Source organism: Amblyraja radiata, chromosome 31 (assembly GCF_010909765.2).
Source record: "Amblyraja radiata isolate CabotCenter1 chromosome 31, sAmbRad1.1.pri, whole genome shotgun sequence".
In the NCBI taxonomy this organism is placed as follows: domain Eukaryota; kingdom Metazoa; phylum Chordata; class Chondrichthyes; order Rajiformes; family Rajidae; genus Amblyraja; species Amblyraja radiata.
In genome coordinates this window covers 14,178,911-14,191,275 of record NC_045986.1, presented here as the reverse complement: position 1 = coordinate 14,191,275, position 12,365 = coordinate 14,178,911, and the positions used below count along the sequence as shown (strand labels likewise).

General features: G+C 39.8%; 1 protein-coding gene across 3 annotated transcripts in view; it reads right to left on the bottom strand.

The window, feature by feature from the left end:
• LOC116990326 (tyrosine-protein phosphatase non-receptor type 11-like) overlaps window positions 1-12,365 on the bottom strand; it is a 102,452-nt gene that overhangs the window by 78,275 nt on the left and 11,812 nt on the right. The window contains exon 1 of one of the 3 annotated variants that reach the window (XM_033047845.1): window positions 2,750-2,974. The exons of the other annotated variants lie outside the window; for them this stretch is intronic. Coding sequence (XP_032903736.1) covers window positions 2,750-2,757 — 8 coding nt within the window. The 5' untranslated portion in view covers window positions 2,758-2,974. Of the gene's footprint in view, window positions 1-2,749; window positions 2,975-12,365 lie in introns of those variants that run through there. 3 annotated transcript variants of the gene reach the window in all.

Genomic DNA, 12,365 nt, shown 5'->3' with positions numbered 1-12,365 from the left:
TGTTCATAGATGCTCCCACCATATTACTAGTTCATTAGTGATGATTAAGAGATCATATCGTCAAAGACATAGTGGATAGTCCCCATGCTTTTTATCAGAGTCTCTCATATTCATTAGAGAGAACTGGAGGATTAAGAGCCTGTTCCACTTACTCAATTCTTTCAGCGACTTGTCGGCACCCGCAATGTTGCGGGATGATGCCTGTATGGTCGTGAGTTGTCGCCCAAAGAGTCGTACCTTTTTCTGGTCGGCGCTGGATTTTCAACAAGTCGCCGGGAAAATCGCGTAAGTGGGACAGGCCCTTTAGGCTGTCACTTCACAATGTTTCATCCATTATTTGTAATAAATGAAAAAGAAAATCTTTGAGTTGGTTTTCACAGCACTGCAATAAATGCTCCCCCATCAATACAAAATGAGAATTATTATCTATATTGTCATGAGAATTAGGTGATATGGATTAATTTATTTTTTAACAAATTCTATATTTTCTATATGTCAACAATGACAACAAGCCTCAAAGATGGCGATTAAGTCTCAAGCTTCTGATCGTGTCAGAATGCAAAAGTAGAACTGTAGCTGAGATCAGGGAGAATGAGACAGTTTTATGTGCTAGTTTGTTTTCAATAATCAAATATGAAACTAGCTCAAGATCACCATACACAAGCCATCGCAGTGAACAAAAAACTACCTTTGTTGTTGCTGGAAGGTTATATGAGCTGTAAAATGCTGTTTCTACTTCTGTAAAACTACCTTCACACAGAGACAAAATGATTTATGGCTTTTTCAATCTCATTCCACCATTTTTCTCAAACCAAATCAGTTAATGTTTCCAAAGCCTAATTCATAAAGCAGTGTGGATACCCGTTAATGCACTTTTCAAAAAGAAAATCCCTTTGATACTTAAATAACGTGAAGGGAAAGCAAGACTAAGTTTACCATTGTACGTTGATGTACAATTCTGTCATTAAAAAAATATATAGCTGTATGTTTTTATATGCATACCTAGAAATTCACCCCGAGGCAGAGTACAACGTGCTGACACATTATGCAACAGGGTTAGTGCTACTGACTGGGAATGAATATCTAAGTGATACCGTTTCACACACTTGTGCAAGTTGTACCTTGTTTTATATGGTAACAAGATTCAACAATTAGGAATCGGATGAAACTAGATAAAATTGTCACATCAACATTTTTTATTCACTTTAGATCTTGAAATTTTTGAATTTTGAAAATGTTGCCCTAATGACCATAATTCAAATTTATTGCAATGCAAAGATGATACGACAGCACAAACTGAGGAACTTGGTCCCACACATCAATATGTTCAGTACTTGTGTGAAAAGGAGAGCAGGTAGCCATCAAGCCATTAAGTAAACTAATTCATTATGGGTTCTGTGTCAAATTGGTACATGGATGTTCGGGATATGGGCTAAATAGTGTAGCTGGGACATGTTGGCTGGTGAGAGCAAGTTGGGCTGAACGGCCTGGTTCCACGTCGTATAACTCTTTGACTCTAATTTGGTAACATAAATGGTCCTGTACAAAGAATGTTTTTAAAAGGCAAGTTATTGAATTGAAAGGTTTTTTGAAGTGAATGCTTGTGTGTTTCTGGCTGGTGCGCACAGTACACTATAATTAGCAAATATTTCCTAATATGTAGCTCTATAAAAATCCCTATATTTAAATGTAATAATATAGAAACTGCTAACAGTTTACAAAAATATTTTACTGCAGTTGAAACAGCAAAAGAATATTTTAAAGTTCTAGAACTATCAGACTACATATTGAGAGCTTGTAACCGATGTCAAATAACCTTTCTCAAAATTAAACCTAGTCAGAATCAAAGTGTTGCAGTCAACTTTACTCACAGATGGTTGTTAATTTGTGGGCAATAAAATAAAGTACTGATTCACTGAGAAATAAAGTTAGAATTATTACAGGAGGGGAAGTTTAGACAAAATAGTTAAATACCTCCAGAATATCAGCTCTCGGCTGTACTCACTGCTGTATGCTTCACTCTTCCAAATTGAACAGAACTAGATGTACAGGGACGTATAGTTGCAGTACCCAATTTACATTCACATATTATGCTAGTAGCCAAATCATAAATATTTTTTTATAAATTTCATGATAATGGAATAAGTAACTCAAATGTTAACAATAAACACAAATTTAGTTTTAGTTTCAAACAAAACTAAAGATGTATTAAACATTCAGAAGTTTCATTAATCTTTCAATACCAGTTTCTGCAACATGCTCGCACTTAGCAATATTTTAATATTTAGAGGAAGAGACCCTGGATATATCTACTGTACAGCCTCTGCATTCATATGCAAATGAGACAATTTTCATGTTTACTCTTTATTTTTATTTTTTTAATTATAATTAAAATAATTCTGAAATTGAAAATTAGAGTATTGAAATGAATACAAAAAAAAATTCAAACAGAGACATTTTAAAAAGGGGAAATATTCTCCAAAATACTAAAATTCTCAAACCATGTGTTTGTATTACTCAGGTGCAAACTATTTCAAGACTAAAGGGTTTGATAGCAGCCTACAATATAGCAATATTCCCAAATTGATACTGAGTATTCCTTCAGCTGGAAAATTCCTCTTTCTTTATTACCATTACCAGCAACAGGCAACGTCAAGCCTACCAGACATTCAATTACAATTTTAAAAAAATAATCGAAAAAAGATAAAGCACATTTTCAATAAGAAACAAATGACTATATCTTCCATACCTCACCATACTGTCCAAAGCTCTTCAGCCCTACACATAAAGCCAACAGCCGTTAATCCAGATTAATATATAGAAGTCAAAAACTTCTAAACAGCTTGTGGAAATAGAGTGGCTTAATCAGGATTTGCCGCTTGGTCAGAGAGTTAGATGAATGCTATAACAAACAGGTTGCAACACTAGTTTAGAGATACTGCATTTTATATTAGGAGTGTACCTCAGTATAGTTGTAGGCAGTGACGACAGCTGCTTCAATGAGGTTGTGCAGCGGAAAAGGAAATCAGATCAAAGTCCTATCTCAGAGAAAACAGCAGACATTTTTAGGAAGTAACACACCACCAGGTCTAATGCTGGTTCATGTTATAAGACATTTAACAACTTAAGTTTCCTTCAAATATTTACTTGTTAAAAAAATGCACAATTGTTCTGCTTAGTATTTAATGAATTGGTTGAGAAACAACATCTTTGCCCAACATTTCATATCATGTAATTGTAACATGAGCTCTTAAATGTCAACTGACTGTATAACCCATTTTTATTTTCCTGCTTGGTAATCTTGCAGCTATCAGCATGAAAGCATGTACAGACAGATAACTTGGATGAAAATATTTCCTCATTCCCTTTCAAGCATAGTATGTACAGAGCTCCAAAATATTCCACTTACTGCAATATACAGATTTATTCTGAAGTTTAATTCCCAGATTGAGCTACCAAGGACTGACAACTGCTGTAATAATGTTAACATCATTTGCAAAACGGCCATGCCGTTACAATATCAGGACTACAAAATAATGTAATATTAGTTCCATTGTATTTGAATAAATTATATTGTTAGCCAACAAAAATAAAATAAAATAATTTTAAGGACATAGCAACAACTAAGTTTTAAGCAACTGATGTCAATGACTGAAATTAGCTTCAATAAATGTATTTATTTGACAATTATAGTATTTATGGGGGCTGGGTTGTGTTCATTTACTCTCTGGGAATACCAACAACATTCTATATTAATATAATTAGTATTTCTAAAAAATTAATGTTCTGTGAGGCACAATAACAACTCCTTAATGGTTGAATTTTCATTTTGAGTTGCATCTTATCGTGACATAAATAATTCTGAACCACTGCTAGGAGCAAAAACTTTTCAATATTATGCACCAGTTTTCATATCTTGAACACAGACACAAAAAGCTGGAGTAACTCAGCAGGTCAGGCAGCATCTCTGGAGAAAAGGAATATGTGACGTTTCGGGTCGAGATCTTTCTTCCTACATGGTTTTCATATCTTGCCTTACTTTTGAAAAGGGGACGAGGTTACAAGCTTCTGCTGCGTAATTTCAGCAGCAGCTTTAGAACTTTAGAAGCACAATTGTGCAGTATTTTTCACAACAGACATTCTTAAGCGGCCTTTTCACGGGGCGACTTGACGCAAGAGTTAACCAGAGTTTAACATCGTGGGAACCTCGTGCGATAACAGTACGGCATTCGTGGACCACCGTGGACCACCGTAGCGCTAACGGCAGGTAATCGTGTATCTTGGTCACTCGGGAGAAAATTCAAGAAAGTTTGAATTTCTCCAAGAGTGACTTGTACACTTGTGGTTGAGCATTGCAACATTATATGGACGTAGTGGCCAGTTCAATATCCGTAATAACTCTTGCGGGTACCGTGGGAACTCCTGCGAACGGTGAACCCGGAAGCTGGACAGAGGGGACAGAAGGTGAGTAAAAATTGTCTTCTGTGGGATTGAATTTAAAAAATAAATAAAAATAAAGATTTGCATCCGCATATGGACATCAACTTATTCATGAGTTATGTTAATGAGATTCAAGAAAATAACTATAATCTTTAAAAGGGACTTTAAAAGGGACTTTACTGAAAGGTTACGCATTTTTATGGTCCGTGAGAAATTTTTCACATGTACTTCTTTGAGAGATACAGGTCGGAGTCCTCGCCGACTAGCGATCGATGCCTTTCCGAAGCAGGGTCCGGAACGCTACCAATCAATGTTGTACAGAGACCCGTGTAAGGAGTGAACTGCACATGCTGGTTTAAATCGAAGACAGACACAAAAAGCTGGAGTAACTCAGCGAGTCAAGCAGCATCTCTGGAGAAAAATAGCTGATGTTTCGGGACGAGACACATCTTCAGACTCAATTCCGATTAGGCTGTCTGAAGAAGGGTTCCGATTCGAATCGCCACCTATTCTTTTTCTCCAGAGATGCTTGCCTGACCCGCTGACTTACTCCAGCTTTTTATGTTTTTCTTCCCAGATTCTGACTTACCTGCTGAGTTACACCAACATTTTGTGTCCTTCTGTGCGTATTAACCAGCATTAACCAGCGTCTGCAGTTCCTTTAGACATTACCTAACTTCAGATTTTAGAGATATAGCGCGTGGGAACTCCTGCGAACGGTAAACCCGGAAGCTGGACAGAGGGGACAGAAGGTGAGTAAAAAAGGTGGTCTCAATATCGACAAGGGAACATGTGTCCTTCGAGGACGTCCCACCTAATTGTCATTGTTGGATAATCTTTTTAACAGGAACACTTGCAGAGATGGCTCCCAGAAAATCTCAAAGAAAGGGGGTAAAGCGTGTCAGAGATGTTTTTGCCATGTTGCTCTATTCAGTTTCTATATTGTTTCAGTTTCTATATCTATATTGTTGCTCTATTCAGTTTCCCAGGGAGTCGGGACGGGACTGGAGTTGGGAGGGAATGGTGGGGGAGTCGAGGGAGAGGAGGGGGAGACAGATGGGGGTGTCTTCATTTACTGGCGGCGGGTGTCTGTCACTGAAACAGGCAGGTGAGATTTCACATCCACCTTGTGTGTGCCTCTCTCTCTCTCTCTCTCCCTCCCTCTTACACAGGCTGAGAGACTCTGCCTCTGTGAGTGTACGTCTCTTTCTCCCCCTCTCCCACACACAGTAAGACCGAGGTACTGTGCTCAGTCCATCTGTGTCTCTCACATACACAGTAAAACATGTCTCCAAATGAGCCAATTCAACCAAGGGAGGATATTTATAGTGTGTGAAAAAAAAGTAACATCATTTGTGTCACGTGTAGTTCACGATGTTCATTCAAGATTTAACGCGAAAGCTCGGGAGACGGACAAGTCACTCGCACAAATAACAGAAATGCCGAGTACCGTGGGAACTCTTTATCTACCCCCCGTTATATCGTGCGAGACTCGTGCTGGACCACGACCATTTCACTCTGGTGACATCTTGCGTCAACTCGCCCCGTGAAAAAGCCCCATTACACTTCTCTGATGTTGCAAGTTTAATCTTGAGATTATTCTTTGAAATCAAAGCATAACATTGAATTGTGGCTTTCGTACAGTTACCTTGAAGCAATGTGCAAACATTACAGAAATAAATTGCACCATTTGGCACTATTGTTATTTCGAAAAAAGATAATAGCCCATAACTTTATTTAAGAGTAACAGTTAAACAATGATAGGGACCGTTAGGCTATTAGTGTTCCCTGTTAGAGACAACTTGACAGCAACATTTAGAGTACACGCAAGCTGTTAAGTGCGAATTCTAGAAAATACTGATAGTATTTCCCTGCTGTCAGATGAAGTGTACTATAAGAGCCCTTTCTTGAGAGCATTCAGCAAACTGAGAATACCTTTAAATAATTACCTATCAGTGGCAATGTAAAACAGAATGAAAACATTATTCCTTGTTGAATGAAGTGCAACTAACGTTCAAGACCATAATTACTGCTGAATGAATCTTGCAAAAATGATAATTTTATTTCTAGATTTTAATTTCCTCAGTTAATGAGTTCAAAAATTGTGTTTTAAAATATATTTATTTGAAAAAATATATCCCCAGGGTAGAAACAAGGAACTGTAGATGCTGGTTTACAAAAGAAGTGCTGAAGTAACTTAGCAGGTCAAGCAGCATCTCTGGAAAACATGACTAAGTGACATTTAGTGTCTGAAGAAGGGTCCCGACCCGAGATGTCAACCATCAATGTTCTTTAGGGATGCGACCTGACTCGCTGAGTTACTTCAGCAATTTTTGTCTTTTATTATTAATTCCCATTTCTCCTTTAATATCACGTGCAATCCAATCAGATTTCACGCCTTCTAAAATAGTTTTGTATCCTCATTTCCTGTCCATGAAAATTTTTCATTCCCATTGTGATCAGCTGCTGAATGCTCGATACCAGAAATGTTCTATCAGTTTGACAAAAAAAAACAAACAGCTGGAGGAACAGAGGTGGCAGAGGGATAGTCGACTCCCAGACTAAGACCCTCCATCAGGACTCATATGTATTTGGTCAAGCTGTGCTTTTTCCTATGCCCTGTTGACTTAATTGGAATAGAATTGTTAAGTACATTTGCCATTAACATGCAAATGGCACACACAAAATGTGACGGATTTCTATCCTATATTTTGCAAAGGTCAAGGTATTTTTCCCCCCACTTATTGTGTTTCACGAAAAGTAGAATATAACGCGTGCAATCCTATTAAACAGAGGACTTAGATTCTTATACTCTACAATATTTTGCTTACATTTAGTTTGTAAATATTCTACCTCCCAAACCTTGCTTTCTAAACATAATTAATTGCAGTGATAAACAGGAAATTATATCATGAACTTTACTCATCTCAGCAAACACTTGTGGATTGTATATATTTTGAAACATTCCTTCTCTCCAGATATGCTGCTGAGTTACGCCAGCATTTTGTGTCTACCTTCGAAAAGTAAACTTTGCCATTGATGAAGACAATGTATCGAGGATAGTCTATAAATAAATATTGGAAAATCAATGCAAAAATCAAATTTTATCTTTCTCATGGGTAAAACTATTTTAGGGTAGCAGAATATTAAAAATCCTTCATTGATGAAGAACTTAGCACGATCACAACTGAAGAGCTTTATGAAGGACCCTACTGTCACGAGAAGGCAAGTTTTATAGCACCTAAAAACAGGCGTGAAGATAACAATTCACATCATATGTTTGAAAAAGTGTAGTAAGTGCAGTGAGATTAATAGACAACATATTATTATGATTTTAAAGTCCAGCCAACTATCCTGTTGCTTGCCTCGGGAATGATTCCAAATGTGACTCTCATGCCTGGTAATTTGCTCTGCTTAAAACTTTAAGTGGTGGTGCATTGTATCCATGTCAACTGTATCCATGTCACTGTGGAGATGATTACAATTAGTTGAAGGTATGGCAAAAGGAAAGGTTCCATCATTTGCAGACAGTACAAGAGGCTGAAATGAAGAAGAAATGAAGTCCTCTGCCTGCATGAGGCTAGGCAGGATATTTAATTTGGAGAAAAGGTTTTGTACTGGCTTTTATTTTGGTATTGTAATGAAGTGGAAGCTGCATTGGTCAGGCACAGAGGAAAAGAAAGATGGGGACTGTCATTGAAAGAGGAAGTGGGATTCTGTTTATTGTAAGTAGCCCAAAGCCTTTATTACAGATAAAACCAGCCAGGAAGTGGCTCCTCCTAGTTGCTTTCTCCCTTCCTCTTTCTCCGTTACAGCCATTTCCAGCTGTCTGCTGACAAGAGCTGAGTATAGCAGTGATCATCCGCAGTAGCGCGAATGTGGGACCACTGACACAGCACGTTAATGATCTTTTCTACCGTTATGCAGGTGACAACATAGCATTTATGAAAAGCACAATGACCATGTGAGTGTGTATGCTGCATACTAGAATGAAACTACATGGTTAATGGTTCAAGATGGTTACACAAATGCTGCATCTTATGTGTTTTGGAATTATGGACTTTCAGCAGATCCCTCAAAGCACTGGAAAGGTACCACAATTAGAGTCCTTGCAAATTCCTCCAAATAAACTGACAAGGTAGGTGAACTAATGTCATTGTCCTCTCCTAACCCAGTATCAAGGCCATGATCATGCACAACCACTTTCAATGCATCAGCCACACCTCTCTTTGCCTGAAAACAGACTCCCAAAGCAAGCACTCCAATCTGAGTTTCAAGTATTCAAGGCTAAGCCTGCCTCCCCCCTGCTTGCCCCCTAAGACCGGAAAACCAGAGAGGAGGCTGGAGAGAGATGGCGGCAGCAGTGGACACAAAGAACAAAGGGCCGGAAAGAGGAACTCGAGTCTTTCTTCCACGTCCTCAAGCTCGACTGTCGGAGGCGGCCCCGGGGCACAGAGATGGACGACTGTTCCCTGGCCGTTACAAGGATCCAGTCCGAAGCGATGGCTGGAGGCCCTGCAGCAGCCTGGGCTCAACTGGATCAGGCGCCACACCAAGAGACCGAGCTAGCAGACCGGACGCGGCATGCAGCAGCACGGAGCGGTGGAGCAGCAGAGGCAGACTCCTGCAAATTCACTTTGCCAACCGTCAGGTCAACGGGCCTTTATGGCCAGCTATACTTAAAGGAGTATTAACTTCACCAACAATTTCCATCCTGCACTCAAATTGACTTGGACCATCTCTGACACCTCCCTCCCCTTTCTTGATCTCAGTGTCTCCATCATAGCAGATAGACTATCGACTGACATCCTATAAACCTACTGACTCCCACAACTATCTAGGCTACACTTCTTCCCACCCTGCTTCCTGCAAAGATTCTATCACCTACTCCCAATTCCTCCGTATATGCAGCATCTGCGCCCAAGATGAGATGTTCCGTACCAGGACATCCGAGATGTCCTAATTCTTTAGGAAACGGGACTTCCCCTCTTCCATCATAGATGAGGCCCTCACTTGTGTCTCCTCGGTACCCCAAAGGTCTGCCCTTGCTCCCCCTAGTCGCAACAGAGACAGAGTCCCCCTAGTCCTAACCTTTCACCCCATCAACCGTTGCATACAACACATAATCCTCCAACATTTTCGCCACCTCCAAAGGGACCCTACCACCAGTCACATCGTCCCATCTTCACTCCTTTCAGCCTTCCGCAGAGACGGTTCCCTCTACAACCCCCAGGTTAAAATCCCTTCTCACCCAAACCACCCACTCCCCAGGTACTTTCCCCTGCAATCGCAGGAGATTCAACACCTGTCCTTATACCTCCTCCCTCGACTCTGCCCAGATCCCCCGACAAACCTTTCACTTGCACCTCCTCCAATCTCATCTACTGTATCCGTTGTTCGAGGTGTGGATGTTGATGCGAGACCAAGCGTAGACTGGGCAATTGTTTCGCTGAACACCTTCGCTCAGTCCGCCTGGACCTACCTGATCTCCAGGTTGCCAAACGCTTTAATTCCCCTTCCCCAATGCAAATTGGAGGAACAGCATCTCATATTTTGCTTGGGCAGCTTACAACCCAGTGGTATGAATATCGATTTCTCTACCTTCAAGTAACCCTTGCATCCCCCCTCTTTCCATCCCTCCCCTGCCCAAGTTGTACCGTGTTCAAAGTCGTCTTGGTGAGTCTCATTGTCCATATTTGTTTCACCTAGTCCACAGCCAACTAACAAAGGCCCATTTCCTTCATCATCATTACTTCTTTGCATATCTTTCTTTCATTTGTTCTATACCTCTCAAATTCCCTTGTTTCCCTTACCCTTAACACTCAGTCTGAAGAATAGTCTCAACTCGAAAGTCACCTATTTCTTTTCTCCAGAGATGCTGTCTGACCCGCTGAGTTACTCCAGCATTTTGTGTCTATCTTCAATTTAAACAGCATCTGCAGTTCCTTCCTATAGTTAAAACAACTTGGACTTTGAAAATGGCATAAAAATCTGGCGACTCTTGTATGCTATCTCAGTGGATTATTTCTATACAATTTGTACTTATTCTAGAATTGTGCTTATGTATAGCAATACATATGTTGTATGCAAAAAAGAAAAGAAATTCACTGTACCTCAACACGTGACAATAAAGAATCACTGACCATCGAATTAGAAGTAAATTTATGCACAGGCATTAAATTGTAGGTGTTGAGACAAATTTGTCAAAATATCTTCAGAGTGAACTTGTGTAACCATTTTGAGCTTCATTAGTCACAGGTCTATAAAGCAAATTGATCAGATAGTGCTAGAAATAAATCCACGCCTCAATTAAGAAGAACCCTGTCAATAAATGATGTTCACTTGATCAAAAATCTAAATTAATTAAGTATTTGGAAAGAATGCACTGCCTGGTATTTACATTTTTACTTTACCTTGTCTTACTTGACATTTGCCTACGTCTAAATGCAGTTCAGATGACAGGATTTTGTCGAGTCATGCTACATCAGGGTGTAATAAATAACCTAAGGAAGGCATGGCTTGCTGACTCTCCAAATATGTTTCAACTGGCTTCCCACGGAAAACACTGCAAATAGTATAAAGAATATGATGAACGAGAGGAAAAAAAAGTTAATTCGTTGTTACACAATCCATTACAAGCCTGTTTTCTTATTAAAACTTTTCCATTCCTTCTACTTCAATTAAGATCTGCTATTCCTCTGCTGGGTACCTGCTTGTTGAGGCACAGAAAGAAGAAATTCAAAAGAACTGTCAAGGCATAATTGTAATTGTGGCTGTCCTTTGCATAGAAAAATTACAGCACCAATGAAGCCAAATTAAATGTGCAGTGCATGACAGGTTAAAAAAATGTTTTGTTTGAAAGCCTATTGATGCTAAATCTTAAATCAGGGCAACATGTTTTGCATAGCCCAGAATGGGAAGAGGCATCAAGTAAGGAGGAGCAGGCAATGATGTACATGCAAAGACATGTGCTCACAATCGTTGCACTATGTGGTTTTCTGGTCCAGTCTGATACAGCTAAATTTTGTTGCAAGACACCCATATCTTTTCACACTTTTGAAACCACATGTCCCTCAGTCTAGCTGGATAAGTGTCAACAGATCATGACGTGTTCAATTGATAGGAGAGGCACTCTTGTCACCCCATTGTGGAGGAACACGAGCTGATCATCATAGGTTTGAGTGTCAGGAATTGGCAAACTGTAGTGTCTGAATTTGTCGTACATTAGGGTTCACAAGTAGCTAATCTGTTGCATTAGATCTCACCTCCCCTCATTGCACTGTTCTTCTTTGCCAACGCACCTATTTCACGAATGTGTGCCTTCCTTTTACCATTTATCATCTTCAATATCCAATCCTCCTGGGTGAGAACCATTGATATCCTGAAAGCAAATTGCTCTGCAAACATCTGCCGTACACCCTTAAGATGGCAACTTGTACGTGACAACCACAGGTAGCCTACATTTTTGTCACAGCCAGTTAATTGGTTAGATCAAAGGCAAGCTTTAGTTTACAATATCGAATGAAGACTCCTCCACTGGATCATAAAACAGCACAGCACAGGAACAGGCCCACATTGTCCATGCCAAACGTGATACCAAATTAAACTGATCTCCTCAGCCTGCACGGGATCCATACCCCTCCATTCCTTGCATCCACATGCGCCTATCTAAAACACCACTATTGTATGTGCTTCAACCACCACCCCTGGCAGCACATTCCAGGTACATTTGTGGACGTGGAGATGTTTCCAGTTGTGGGAGAGTCTAGAACCAGAGGGCACAGTCTCATAATAAAAGGACATACCTCTAGAATGGAGATGAGGTGGAATTTCTTTATCCTGAGAATGGTGATCCCTGGTATTCATTGCCAGACAGCAGAGGAGGCTGACACTGGTTATTTTGAAAGCAGAGATTGACAGACCCT